We start from the raw sequence: 13,960 nt of genomic DNA on the forward strand, positions 1-13,960 counted from the left end.
ATGAAGGAAGTTTGTTCCTTACCTTTAGATACATATTGATTTGGTCATACTCTAAGTTAATGATTAAGGAGAAACTCATTCATAGATACTACTGACTTATATATCTAAGGAATAAGGAAGCTATTATAGGGATAGGCTTTGTTAAAGTTAGTGAAGTTAACACATCTTTTACTTTTCTTTTGCTTTTTGTACCATGACCACATTCATGACCTAGTCAGGAAGAACCCGCTTCAAGGAGCTTATCCATATTCTTCAGGATGGTTTTTTTTTTCTTTCACTCATCTCTCAAATTTTCTTTTCTTTTAGTGTATAGGAAAAATAAGGATTAACTTTTAGCTTATAAGAGTCCACTTCTAGGCTAATGTTAGCATGTTGGTCGATATAAACATAAAGTTAGGGATTTGAATCTTCAAAAGTATGGTGAGGGTGTCCTTATTTTTAAAGGTCAAATTTGACTTGAAATTGATAATGTATTATAGGTTTTTTTAAAAAAAAAATCATTTATTGGAGTTTTTCAACAACTTTTATGTGTCTTTATTCTCTTAAACACATTCCTTTCTTATCCTTTTATGATCAAGGCTCTCTTTAAAAAGCTAACTAGCTTTTCTCTCTATAAATACACCTTTATTTATAGATAACTTTATGGCTAGATATATGGTGTTAATTATAACATTAATCTCATACAGAAGTGGTCTTTCAAGTATTGATATTGTGTGTCATATCTATTTGATTATCAATAACATTTGATGAAGAGTCTTACACCTAGAGAAAGTGTTGAAGGTGATCGATATGCTTATAGCTACCTAAACTAGCAAAAACAATTTCTCTTTAATACCTATTGGTAAGGTCTTGACTATGGTGAGTTCAGTATTGTCTAATTCTATTAGTTAAACACATATATAAAGAGTATATTAACAGCATTCATATCATTCATAATGATTTTATGCATATAAATAAATGAAGTTTATGTGGCTTTATTTGTATTGAAAGATGTTTATTCCCTAACTTATTAGTCCAAGTGTTTTTTAGGTAAAAATGCATGGCTTTGTAGCATTGGGTACCCCTATCTATAATAAAGAAAATTTATTAATCATCCTCTAGATGCATAAAGATCTAGTGGTATCTTCAATTGGTGATTAAATATTGTGGTGATCACAAAGGCATTTTCATAAGGACTAGTTACTTATTCTCTATCCTCTATAGTAAAGTGATAGGTTCATACTAAGGGTGAGGAATTTAGGAGGTTACAAGGACTTGTTTTTCATATTTTTTTTATGTTTTTTATAAGATCACTTGATTTTAATGAAAGTTTCATATTGAACAATATTTTTCTCCCTATTTGCTAAAGATGAAGATCTTGATTTATAAAATATTAGAGATAGTTATAGTTCAACAACCTCTCTATTTCTTTTTTAGGTTGAAGCACTAATCAATATCATATATTTTATCATATTAGAATACGTAGTGTTTTTTCTAATTGTGATCTTAAGGATTTCTCTTCACATAATCCTTACCCTAGGTAACAATGTATACTTCAATTTGAGTGGTAGTCAAGAAAGTTATTTAAAGTTCAAGGAAAACTAGTCGACAATGAATTGACTCATTTATGTTATTTTCCTTCTCCTAGAAGGCTTGCAGGGCTTACCCCTCTTAACCTTGTCTTTATTTTATTTTTTTAGAATAAAGGATAGGCCTCTTGAACTATATTATTTTCTTTCACTCAAATAGTATTCCTTATCACTTACTTTACTTTGAGAAAAAAAAGGTGATTGCTCATGAAAGCATATAGGTCTCTATACAAGGCCTAGGTATAACCTTATTGATCAAAATCTTTATAGTAACTAGCTCTAAGAGGTTATCCACCTCTAACATCTTTATTGAATCTAAAAATATAAGCCTTATTGTTTTTGTTTTCCTTCTGAGAGATGGTGAAGAGCTTAGTGAAACAATTTTTAACACGGATGTTGGTATTAAAACTAGCAATGAATTTTTCAAATCAATTTTTAAAACTTAAGATAGAGTCAAGATTAAACATTCTAAGATGAACTTCATAATGGTATCTTAATCTTAAACGATCAACTCTAAGATATTCATTATATGTTGGACATGCTCTTGAAGGTTAATGCGATCATTACAATAATCAAAGTTTATCCTTATAGCGATGAATTTATTAGGCAATTTAATGTTTAAAATATGATAGACTAGGAGAGAGGTCCTTGCTTGATAAATATCATAATATTTCAATTCAGTTAGATTTATAATTAAGAATTTCACTTCACTCGGAGAGTGTTTCAGCTTAAGGCTAGCTGACAAAGTGTTAGAAAGGTGGGTAATCCCTCTTATAACCTTTATAATGCCTCCTAATATGGCTATACATTAATGTTTTTTTCTCCTTTTTTATAGAGATTTTGCTTAGGGAACACCTTATATGATTGTGGAAATGACTTTTATGATAACTAAAAGAGTGATGGTGCTTCCTTCAGTTCTCTACCACAACTTGAAAAGTCATTTTCCCTTTAATAATAATTTTATTTGAGTAATAAAAGGATGAATAAATGGAGGATTTGATAATGATATTAATAAAGCCATAACTTATGTTTGAGTGGTCCCAAAGACCTATGTTAATAATTATATATGTTACACAAGTTCAAAAAAAAAGAAAAGATAAGAGTGAATAAGAGAGTTAGGCCTTTAGATATTAGGTAAAAACATATATATAGCTATAAATCATTTTAGATTGCATGGAGACAAGGGTAAAGAGAGGAAAACATTGTTACAAATGTCTTTAAAGGTCATCATTGGAGATAATAATTCTTAATAGTTGGTGGTTTATTATTAAGTATAAAAGATGATGTCAAGTAAGCCATACATTTAGTATAGACATGCCATGATACCATTTCATAATCTAACTTGTTCCAATAGAATGTGTGAATGTCTATTATTTAATACAAACCATTCGATAAGGAGGTGTTGTAGCTTGACTGCTATTCAAGAAGGGTATTCACTTAGGCATATGTAACTTAAACATTCATGTTATGGTTAAGCTCGCATTACCTAGTCAAGTTGCATGGGTTTAACAGGCTATCTAAACCACTTGTTATATTCCAAGAAAAATTCAATAAATTAATCTAAAATATAAATAAATTAAAAAAAATAGTTAGGTTTTCTTGCTTGTTTAATATAGTGAAAGTTTACAAAAAATAGAAACGAGAAGGAAGCAAATGCTACCAACAAATATAGGTCAATGTTAGCAGCATAAATGGTCGGATTTGTAAGGAGAGTGGCTTAATTCGCTAGAAAATATACAGGGAGGGGTTGTTTTTTGACATAAGGTTGAAAAAGAAATAAGGGGAAGAGAGAACTCTAGGGTTTTAATTCATTTATATTTGCCAATGGAATTTCATAGGGAGGTAATTTTATCAGCATTGCTAACGTGTCAAATTATTAATAAAAATTTATTTTTTATTTTATTTTTTTCTATCCTATCACAATTTCCATTGGGAATTATCATCGGAAATGTTGCATCACTATTTCAATTAGAAATTATTGACTAATAATTTTCATCAAGGTTTTCATTAGTATTTATTAACTTTCTAGTAACGTACACGATAATTAATGATAATATGGGGATACTTGTTTGAATTTCACTCACCTATGGCATGCAACTATCTCATTAAAAAAAAGAGCAATATGATCACATTAATTTACACACGATGGATTATAACCATTGTCGCTTTACATTCCATTAATTACAGAAATATAACCACTTTCAAACCTGATGAGTATTAATTTTTTTAATAAAGTTATCACTAGCATATTCTTCGATAAACGATTTTGGATGCAGAAAAGGTGATTAGAATGCCACCTCTGTACTCTTTAAGTAAATCCATGTAAGATTCCTCCACAGCATTTCCAGTCTTTGGGTCATCTCAAAAGACAAAACGACTATTTTTTTATAATAATTCTTGAAAAATTAAATATCTATTAATTAGTTTTTCCAATGATATTTAACTATTATTAAGTAATTGTTATGGTTTTCCAAGTCCTAAACTCTTTATAAAATGGGCTCCATCCATAGATTCCACATAATTATTAATATCATTCGAAAGCTCATTTGAGAAATCCAAAGGACTCGATGTTTAACTATATTTATTCTTTGTTTTTCTTTTACTTCAAAGAATTGGAATCTTGAATCGATAATCAGGAAATTTTATTTTTTAAATATATTAGATAAATATGAAGGTATGCCTTTAAAATAGCTCAAAAATAAAATTTAGTTTTAATTTACGTACAAATTAATTTGAATACATCCTTAATTATCCGAAAAAGATCTTGTATGAGAATTTGAGACATCAAAAATGATCTTACGTCTCCAACAGAAAGGAAAATCTTACCAAATTCTATCCAAGATATCTCTGAATAAAATATTAATCAAAATCCGTTTGATGGAGTTTGTCATTTGATTGATTCCAACTTCAGAATAAGACAATTGATCATGTGTTCAATAATTGCCTGCCTGCCTGCCATGACCATTAGGTTACTGCCTAGTGGAAATAGATTTAGCTGAAGGTGTCTGTTTACTAATTGTTGATGATGACTGATTTTGTTTCTTTCTTCACTAAATCCATGCGGACACAAGATCCTCCTTTTCTCTGATAAAAACACCCATACAACCCTTTTTTGGCACACCACAGCAGCACCCAGAATTCTTAGCAAATGAAGGCCAACACCATCCTGAAATGGCTAGCTGTCTCCCTCGCCATTTTGATCGCTCTTAGCCAGTCCAGAGCGGAAGAAACACAACCCCTTTCAAACAATCTGAAAATCGATCTTTTTCTTGACAAAATTGGTCAGTGGAGTCATCATCACATACAATCTCAAGAAACAGGATTGAAACTAGCACCCTCTATGGTGATAGCTGGAGCTTTATGTTTCATAGCTGCCTCTATATCTAGTGCAGGTGGCATTGGTGGAGGGGGGTTGTATATTCCAATACTAACTATAGTGGCAAGTCTAGACCTGAAAACAGCCTCAAGTTTCTCAGCTTTTATGGTCACTGGAGGGTCTGTTGCTAATGTCATGTGTAACATGTTTACAAGAAGTGCGAAGTTCGGTGGTCAGACCTTGGTAGACTATGATATTGCAATTCTGTCTGAACCGTGCATGTTGTTAGGGGTTAGTGTTGGGGTTATTTGTAATCTTGTTTTCCCAGAGTGGCTTGTCACAATTTTGTTCGCTGTTTTTCTTGCTTGTTCTACCTTTAAGACTTGTCAGAATGGCGTTTTTCATTGGAAGTTGGAATCGGAAGAAGTGAATAGAAATGGAAGTGGGAATTTGGAAAATAGATTGGTTGAAAATGAGACGAGCACTAAGGGAAGTGAAGAGGTGATATGCAGTGTCAAGGAGCCTCTTTTGGGTGTAGAATTAACTAGTTCCGTATTGAAGTTTCCATGGATGAAGTTGGGGATATTATTCATCATCTGGTTCTCCTTCTCCATCCTCTATCTTCTTCGAGGCAATCGGTATGGAGAGGTATGACTCATTTCTGTTTCTAATTCTCCTTGTGAGTTTCTTCTTCTTTGCAAGATTTTACATAAGATTGGTATTTCCTTACATGATTTTACATAAGATTGATGATTGAAACTGTTCCGATAGCTCTGCGATCCTTTTTCTGCAACTTTAGTGATTCTCTCTGGATGCAGACTTCATATGGTTAAAAATAATTTTTAATTGAAATCGAGAATTTGTTATAAAATTGAGTCAAGATTTTAATTTAATCAAAAGATGAAAATTTTAACTTTTAGATTCTACTAATATTACATATCTTTTTAATAAAAACTACTGAATTATAACTCAAAGTAAAAAATGACTTCTCATAAGCCATGCCCAGCAGACTCTTCATCAAGGATATACATAGTCTAGAGATTATTCATGAAAAACACCGTTCTTCTAATTTTGTTCCTAGAGGAACTTTGTAAGAGTTATTTGTGGAAGTTCATGCTGAACTATGGATGAGTCCAGGCTATATCATGTTCCAGTTGGTTCTTTCTAGTGGAATATAAGGAAAGCCATGTTCAAAGTTACTTCATTTTGGACTTCAACAATGGTGGAATCTGGAACAGGATATGCATGCAGAAAACAAGCAATTCTGCCACAATGATATTAATTTATCATTTGGCTTTCCCTTCTGTTGGATCATCAATATTCATTGGTAAAAGACAGCATCATCAATGTATTTGATGCAATAGATTTCTTCTGAACTTCGAAAACAGCAGGCTCAGCTTGCAAGTCGCTAGCTAATGATTAGGCAGATTGAGAAAATCTTCTTGAAAACAGCAGGCAAAGCTTGCAAGTCACTCACTAATGCTTAGGCAGATTAGGAAGATTTTCTTGAAAACAGCAGGCGCTTCTTGCAAGTCACTGACTAATGATTAGGAAGATTATGATAATTTTTTTGAAAACAGCAGGCACAGCTTGCTAGTCACGACCTAATGATTAGGCAGATAAAGAAGATTTTCTTGATTTGAATGAAGATTAAATAGTAGATTTTACCTTGTCAAATGCGATCGGTATCTCGAACTATACAGGCATTATCCTTTGGAGTATTGTTCATATGTGACAGTTTAGAGTACATGCAGGGTATTATACCAATGGAGTCCTGTGGATTTGGATATTGGGTTGTCTCATCACTTCAAATTCCTCTTGCAATAATTTTCACAGCATTGATACTGTACATGAAAGAGAGCTGCCAACATCAAACTATAAACCAGCAGGTGCTCAACATACCACAGTAGAAATATTTAGCCACTTGCAGTCGATAGTTTTAATGTCACTTCTGTTCTGATAAGAATTTGAGCAACATAATCTAAAAATCAGAGTTATCTGTGAAGGGCATGGAAGACCTAACAGGAGGTGGAACATCAAATAAGCTGATTTTCCCAGTCATGGCATTATTAGCAGGGATGTTGGGAGGAGTTTTTGGGATTGGAGGTGGAATGCTTATCAGCCCACTTCTGCTTCAAGTTGGAATAGCACCTGAGGTAAATTACAACTCATGTTACGTTGAATCAGTTAGCTACTAAATGCAGATTGATTTCCAGCTATAACAATTTCAAACCATCACTTTTCTGTGCAGATAACTGCAGCAACTTGCTCGTTCATGGTTTTCTTTTCATCTTCAATGTCGGCATTACAGTATCTATTGTTGGGCATGGATCATGTTGATACCGCCATCATCCTTTCCTTCATTTGTTTTGTTGCGTCACTTCTTGGGTTGCTGGTGGTACAGGGGGCCATAGTAAAATATGGCAGGGCTTCAATGATTGTATTCTCAGTTAGTACAGTAATGGCTTTGAGTACTGTTCTGATGACCAGCTTTGGAGCTCTTAATGTTTGGGTGGATTATAATTCTGGGAGAAACATGGGGTTCAAACTACCCTGTTGAAGAAAGTTTTGTGTTAGTAATTAGCTCCTAGATTAGGTTCAGTTTTGAGTGCCAAGCTTGAAATAAAAAGAACTACATATAGCAAAAGCAATTTGTATAGTAATTCCTGAAAGCCTTGGATGGCAGAGTTTCCTTTTGGCTGCTAAACACCATTCCAACCCCAACTGTGATACACTCGTGAAAACGAAAAAATAAATGCAATTCCTTCTAATGGTCAGATAGTCATCAAGAGCAGCCAGGATAGATAAGATCCTTTGAAATAAAATTATGACTGCTTTTTTAGCAGATATTTTCCAATTTTTACACATCAGTGCACATAAACATCTTTCTCAAACGAGAAATGAGCAGCGTATTTGAAAGATAAAAACTGGTAAGCAAAATTACCAAATTTGATTAATGGAAATTACAAGATATTCCAGCGATCACTAGGATTCCAAGTTTCCCATCTGTGATTGCACTCATACATTCTTATACTAACCAATCTATCAGAGCAGCGAAAGATGATTGAAAGACAAACATTATCTGTGACCATTAACAAGAATCATAGTTAGTAAAGGCAACAAAAGCTTCCATGCTCTGCGAGAACATAGACATAAAATCCCTGCCTGAATAACTTAAGCAACTGGAGGGCGTAGAACATGATCCTGGGAGGTATCAACAACAGCAGGGGGCATGAACTGCCACATAGAAATTCCAGGATAACCAACAAAGGGCATCAGCTTGCTGCCACCAACTTGGCCTGGGGCAGAAAATGGAGCTGGAATTGCAGACGGATGAGGCAGGAAGTTTGGTGGAGTCCTCAAGGCTTTCACTTGCCGCTCTAGGTTCTCCTTTTCTGTCTTTAGCCTCTGTTTCTCATCACGAAGCTCATTCTTCTCCGCCTGCATGTACAAAGTTTAATGAACATAAATGACAACCACACTTGTCTAGTTCCTTTGCATACTATTAACAATAACAGGTTATATACAATTTATAAACATGTATTTCGAACCTTTTTTAGGTGTTATGTATTAAATATAATGCAAAATTACTGAATACCAAATCCGTGGCACACCTTTAATTCATCGATCTTCTCCTGTAGACTCACATTAGACTCTTTCAGCTTCTGAGATTCATCTCGCAACTGAGTCACCATTCGAGCAGCATCAACCAATATAGCAGATTTGTCCACTTTAGGAGGCCTTCCAGGATCTAAAAGAGCACCCAATTCCATGAACCTGGAGTCCATGTCAAACTAAACATCAGAATAACAGAGAGAGAGAAGAACATAAGCATTAGAAGGGCACTACAGCATGCCTGTCGTTCAGCCTATCCCGCCGCAGTTTCTCTCTACATGCTTTGGAGCCAGTTGCATTACTTGATCCAGGCCTCACTCTGTCATACAAAAAAATAAAAAATAAAAAAACAGATTAGATCACAACAAAAGCAGATGTGGAGAAAAATCCAGGAATAACTAACAAGTTATGACTAATCTGTGTACACTGTACCGTTTCCGACACCCACTGTCCTTATGGCCATCTGAATTCTCATATGAATTATTGAATTCCACACTGAAAACAAAAGGGGTAGAGAGAGATGATGATTAGCATACCTATCAAAAAGATGAAGTTTATTCATTTATATCAAAATCAGCATGCCAGAAATCAAAACTTTTCATAGATGTAGTGTTGCTAAACATCCCGGACCAGTGTCGAAAAAGATATACTAAAAAGCAAGTAATTGGCAATTAAATTCATGTTGAAAACCTCAAACCACGCAATTATGAGTCCCAGTGAAAAAGTACATTGAACCATTCAACCATATTAGCTACACATTTCTGAAAAGAAGTTAATCCAAATCCCAGTAATAAAAAAAACCATTGATAGCAATACCAATAACCAGAATAAATATGCCAATGCATGAATCAACCAAAAAAAAAAAAAACAGCCCTTTTCTTATATTTAAAAAACAATAACTAATTAACAATATTCCAACCCTTTAAGAGAATTTGATGATGCTATCATTACAACCTCGGAAAGGTTACCTGTAACAGCAGAAGAACAATCATATTGCTACAAAACTCAAAAATATATCAATAAATCCACTAGGTCCTATTCTTTATACAAATTTTAGATTAGTTGATAGCAAACAGAACTTGTAAAACCCATTTGGCTATTGACACCTCTAGTCGTCCTGTCCAATAAGCAACACAATTTAGTGTTTCCAGACAGCACAGTATACAAATTTCACAAATCAAACCCACATTTCTAAACAAAACAACAACAAAGCTGCCAACATGCTGTTACCAAGGAAAAAAGAATTGAACTTTACCAATCAAAAAGCGAGTAAAACAAAAGGAGACATAAAAAGGCACCTTAAGAAGGCAGAATCAGTGAAATTATGAGAAGACCAAAGAGACCCATTCGGGGTTTCATCAAGAGATTCAAGACCAAGAAGGTCACCACCAGGGACCGAAATGTCTTCAATCAACCCACAATCAAAAACCCAGTTATCATTTTCATTAGGTAACACCATCTCCGCCGGAATTCAATGTTCCCGGCGTGTGTTCCGGTGAGCCGCCGTGGTGGAAAGAAAAGAAAATGCTGAAAAGGACACGAGTGAATTTGGTTAGGTTGGTTGAGATATGAAAAGGAAAAGAATGAAGGAAAAAGAATATATTTGTTATTTTCAAGAGTCACGTTCTGTTATGCTCCACTAGCACCACGAGTCAAGAAAAAGGCAAAGCAAGCAAGTATAGAAAGCAACATAACACTATAGGTGCCACCCCACATTCGGGTTGACCTGTGGCAGCTCGTGTTATAGGTAAGAGACTCGAGTTGATTCCTCGAAAAGAATTCTTTAAAATAATTAAAAAAATATTATTTTAAAAAATAGTTAATGAATCGGGTTTTCATCATATAAATGGATTAATCCGTATTTTGGACCATTTTAATCAAAAAAAATTATTTAATTTAAATTATTTTAAATATTAAATTAGTTTGTTAAACTAATCCAAATTTTACAATTATGACACAAATTTATAATTTTTGAGAAGATGAATATATAATAAGTATTTATGATTTGGATTGTTTATTATATTTGTATTTTTAGTTTTGATTTTATTATTATTACCCTTGTATTTACAATTATTGTTTATATTATATAAAATTAAACCAGATTACACAGAAAAACATGACTAAAAACTAAGGCAAATATAATCTAAGTATTGCAAATACATGAACACGATTATCAAATCGAAATCATAGAATTAAATATAACTAAAAAAATATTTGCTAGTTTTAGAATTGAAAAATCCAAAAACAAAATTGCTAATTTTTTTAGACTATTGAGCCATGGGGAGTTCAAATTTTTTATTTGGCAGTTTTGGATTTTATTTTTATTTTTATTTTTATTTTCTTATTTTTAAGTTTGGTAGTTTTGGGAATAATGGTTATGGTATGATATGTAAGCAAGTACCAAGACTATAGATTTTTGGTGGATTTATTATTATTATTATGTTTGGTGAAGTCATAGAATTGTATATTTAGTAGAAATACTTTTATGATGGTATCCATTTATATATATGATATTATGAAGAAAGAACTCATGCATAATCCTGCATGAAGCTTACCACGTTTGGATTTTTGTAGTGGTGGCCATTTGGTACCATTTTTACCAAGAAATCCTCTCATATAAGTAGGTTTTGATAGATTTCTCATTTGCTTTGGTTAAAGCTTGAATCAAATCCACAAAGATGTAAAAACATTGGAAATTGTTAGCACTTTCCTAGATTGGATCAAATTGTGGATATTGTTTGCATCTAGCAAAGCTAGAAATTTAGAAATTAAATTCAATGTAATGTATGTTAAAATAGATTTGCACATTTGGACTTACCACCTATCGTGTGTGGTAAATGCATAAAATCAATGAAAATCTATAAATAATAGATAACTTAAATTAGAAAATAATTGAGAGTTTTACGGGATTATATCATTTTTATGTTTTATGTTTTGTTAGTATTTTGGAATAGAAAATACATATATTTAATAATAAAAATATATTTAGTTAAATAGAAAACAGATTCATTCAAAGATAATTTTCAAATAAATTTATATAATTACATAAAAATAAATTTTTTTATTATTTATTTCAAAATAGTAATCTAACAGTGCACAAATACCACTTATACTAAGAAAAATACAATCCAAAATATTATAAGTAGGAAGAACAAAAATTGCTTAAATTATCCCAGTATTAATTATTTCATTCATTTATTAAGAGGAGGTAGGTTGAAGGAATTGATTATATAATTGTTAATTGTGATTTGTAAATATTTGGATGGGAGGTAGATTGTGTTTTTTCGAGTAAAAAATATATTTTTATAGTTTTTAAATATATGATTTAGACTTAAAAGATATTGTTTCTTTGATAAAAAAATCACCACACCTCCAAACTAAACACACAACCTAAAAAAATATTATATGAATTGCATTTATCTAACCAATCATATTATATAAATATTTGACAATAACCATTACATCAATTAAATAGTCAATTTTGATCTATACGACTCTCCTCCATATAATAATTTAGGGAATTTTAATCACATATAAATGAGCTCCATTGAATAAGGTAGGTAAACTTTATGAAAGGGGGATGGACTAAAGATCTCAATCGCTCTTGCAGGCCACAGGCACTTGAAGTAGCAGTGGACAACAACGGGCACATACACACGCACGTATGCATAAAGATCACAGAGACTCTGCAATATTTGCAGGAATGGACTGAGCAAAACTATCAATCCTTTTCCTTATCTCTTCTGGATTTGCACCCACTATCTTGTCAACTTGAGCACTATCCTTCATCAGCACAAATGTTGGCATGGCCTTCACCTCCATTTTAGCAGCTACTTCCTAACCAAACCAGCATACAAAAATGTATCGAAATCACATGATAAAAAAACTTGGGTTTTTTTTTTATCAAAACAATGATGTTTTAGAGATTTTTTAAGAAAAAAAATCATGGCTTGAGTTGATCCAAATCAATCTATCTAATCCACAACACGAGTCTTAGGCTAGGATGAGTCTTGTAATTATGATTAGAAATCAATTAAAGTATTCTAAAAGTTGTGCAAAGCAATCGATACTTGGAACAAAAAAAGGTTCCAATCATCAAAAGCACTGCAAAAGAGGAAACTTGAACACCCCACATCAGAACCAGAAGTTTATTGCTCGACCAAGAAGTCTCCACAAAGATGCCTTCAGGCTACCATCATATTCTCAGCTAGAGGTTTCATGGCATAAGATTTACTTGGCGTTTATGGAAACTTGGAAAGGTTCAGATGAGTCAAGGAGTCCACTCAAGGTTCTGTGGCTACATGACAGTGGGAATTCGTATTTTTGTATGATACTGGTAAGGTTCCAATATGAAGAAGATGTGCCCATCTTTACACCATAGGCTACTAGTGATGATCTTTCATATCAATCACAATAAGAATAAAGTTTCCACTAGAAACCACACGGTGCTCATTCCCAGCCTTATGTGAAGGAATCAAATCACCAAATATTTGAAGTCGTATCTTTGTAAAGATAGCACTAACAAATATCTGCAGCATACATGCATGCATACATATTCAAAGACTTGTTTCGTATGCCGAAAGGTAAGCATGGATGGCTAGATATGTGCAATTCTTGGGGTCAAACAATGAATTGAATACCTTGACAGCATCCACATCAACAGTGAGAAACAGGATATCTGGATGAGCTGAAGCCAGATCTTCAAAAACCGGGTTCATGGCCACTGATGGCATACACCATGAGGAAGTAAAGTGAACAGCGATCTACAACAACATGGGGCCCCAGCATCAGTAAGGAAAATATTCCATCTTGACTTCTCACACTTGGCGGAAAATATCCCATCAGCAAGGAACAAGAGACCCTCTCATCTTGACTTCTCACACTTGGCGGAAAATTCATGCAAAACTCTAACTGGTTATCAATCGAAGTCCATGGAAGACACATGCTTTACTCCTCAAAACACAAAATCAACGAGCACAGTTTTAAGAAAAGCAATATTTCAACTGCAAACACTTTGTTTTGATTTATACCCTTACAGAATTGCCAATCTTGTTTCTTTACACTTTGAATCCTTTGCACGCAAATTGTGAAGTTAGATGATGAAGAAAACGAACTTACAGGGCGGGTTTGAGTGGTGGCTTGGGAGATATAGAAGTCCCAAGACTCCTCTGACTCTACCATTACAACTCTTGACTTATTGGTGGCTTCGCTTTCCATGTCACCTCCTTCCCTTTTCTCCTTACTATTTCTCTTCTTTAACTTCTGGGCTTATGCTTTTCCGTGCTGTTTAAGAATCTAGAACCTGCTTGTTCTTGTTTATTCCTTTCACAACCAGATTACACCAAACATTAATGTCATTTTCCGTTTTTAAATTTAGATATAACCTCCCTCTATCCTTCTAGCCTTTTTTTAAGGGCAAAATGCCCAGGTGAAGAAGGGTCCACGTTTTCTTTGGTTGGGT

General features: G+C 33.3%; 3 protein-coding genes across 4 annotated transcripts; 1 reads left to right on the forward strand and 2 right to left on the reverse strand.

The window, feature by feature from the left end:
- Positions 1 to 4,538: 4,538 nt before the first annotated feature.
- On the forward strand, positions 4,539 to 7,729 carry LOC105116708 (uncharacterized). Of its 2 annotated transcripts, XR_840577.1 has the most exons (5): positions 4,539 to 5,532; positions 6,639 to 6,773; positions 6,891 to 7,040; positions 7,136 to 7,571; positions 7,658 to 7,729. XR_840577.1 is itself a non-coding variant. In XM_011014166.1 (4 exons), exons 1-4 carry the CDS (start codon positions 4,717 to 4,719, stop codon positions 7,442 to 7,444), a joined length of 1,410 nt encoding a protein of 469 aa, XP_011012468.1. In that variant the 5' UTR covers positions 4,539 to 4,716; the 3' UTR covers positions 7,445 to 7,636. The 2 variants fall into 2 exon arrangements, 1 of the variants encoding a protein (XP_011012468.1); XM_011014166.1 differs by lacking the exon at positions 7,658 to 7,729 and having other exon boundaries at positions 7,136 to 7,636.
- Positions 7,730 to 7,796: 67 nt separating this feature from the next.
- LOC105116709 (transcription factor ILR3-like) lies at positions 7,797 to 10,153 on the reverse strand. The gene is made up of 5 exons (XM_011014167.1): positions 9,798 to 10,153; positions 8,932 to 8,994; positions 8,741 to 8,818; positions 8,499 to 8,661; positions 7,797 to 8,325 (listed from the first exon to the last, which is right to left on the reverse strand). The coding sequence occupies exons 1-5, from the start codon at positions 9,956 to 9,958 to the stop codon at positions 8,059 to 8,061; spliced, it is 732 nt and encodes a 243-aa protein (XP_011012469.1). The 5' UTR covers positions 9,959 to 10,153; the 3' UTR covers positions 7,797 to 8,058.
- Positions 10,154 to 11,922: 1,769 nt separating this feature from the next.
- LOC105116710 (thioredoxin-like protein CXXS1) lies at positions 11,923 to 13,870 on the reverse strand. Its single transcript, XM_011014168.1, has 3 exons — positions 13,618 to 13,870; positions 13,140 to 13,262; positions 11,923 to 12,336 (listed from the first exon to the last, which is right to left on the reverse strand). The coding sequence occupies exons 1-3, from the start codon at positions 13,714 to 13,716 to the stop codon at positions 12,175 to 12,177; spliced, it is 384 nt and encodes a 127-aa protein (XP_011012470.1). The 5' UTR covers positions 13,717 to 13,870; the 3' UTR covers positions 11,923 to 12,174.
- Positions 13,871 to 13,960: the final 90 nt, after the last annotated feature.

The sequence above is a fragment of the Populus euphratica genome, unplaced genomic scaffold, assembly GCF_000495115.2.
Source record: "Populus euphratica unplaced genomic scaffold, PopEup_1.0 scaffold1024.1, whole genome shotgun sequence".
Classification (NCBI taxonomy): domain Eukaryota; kingdom Viridiplantae; phylum Streptophyta; class Magnoliopsida; order Malpighiales; family Salicaceae; genus Populus; species Populus euphratica.

Bases quoted from the DNA above. Each gene is read 5' to 3' on its own strand.
- LOC105116708 (XM_011014166.1), top strand. From the start codon at position 4,717: ATGAAGGCCAACACCATCCTGAAATGGCTAGCTGTCTCCCTCGCCATT. The intron at 6,774-6,890 runs GTGCTCAACATA...TTATCTGTGAAG, and splicing joins ATCAAACTATAAACCAGCAG to GGCATGGAAGACCTAACAGG. The intron at 7,041-7,135 runs GTAAATTACAAC...TTTTCTGTGCAG, and splicing joins AAGTTGGAATAGCACCTGAG to ATAACTGCAGCAACTTGCTC.
- LOC105116709 (XM_011014167.1), bottom strand. From the start codon at position 9,958: ATGGTGTTACCTAATGAAAATGATAACTGGGTTTTTGATTGTGGGTTG. The intron at 8,995-9,797 runs GTGCCTTTTTAT...TTTTGTTTTCAG, and splicing joins ACTGATTCTGCCTTCTTAAG to TGTGGAATTCAATAATTCAT. The intron at 8,326-8,498 runs GTGTGCCACGGA...TTGTACATGCAG, and splicing joins AGAAGATCGATGAATTAAAG to GCGGAGAAGAATGAGCTTCG.
- LOC105116710 (XM_011014168.1), bottom strand. From the start codon at position 13,716: ATGGAAAGCGAAGCCACCAATAAGTCAAGAGTTGTAATGGTAGAGTCA. The intron at 13,263-13,617 runs GTAAGTTCGTTT...ATGTTGTTGTAG, and splicing joins CCACCACTCAAACCCGCCCT to ATCGCTGTTCACTTTACTTC. The intron at 12,337-13,139 runs GTATTCAATTCA...TGGTTTGGTTAG, and splicing joins TTGATGTGGATGCTGTCAAG to GAAGTAGCTGCTAAAATGGA.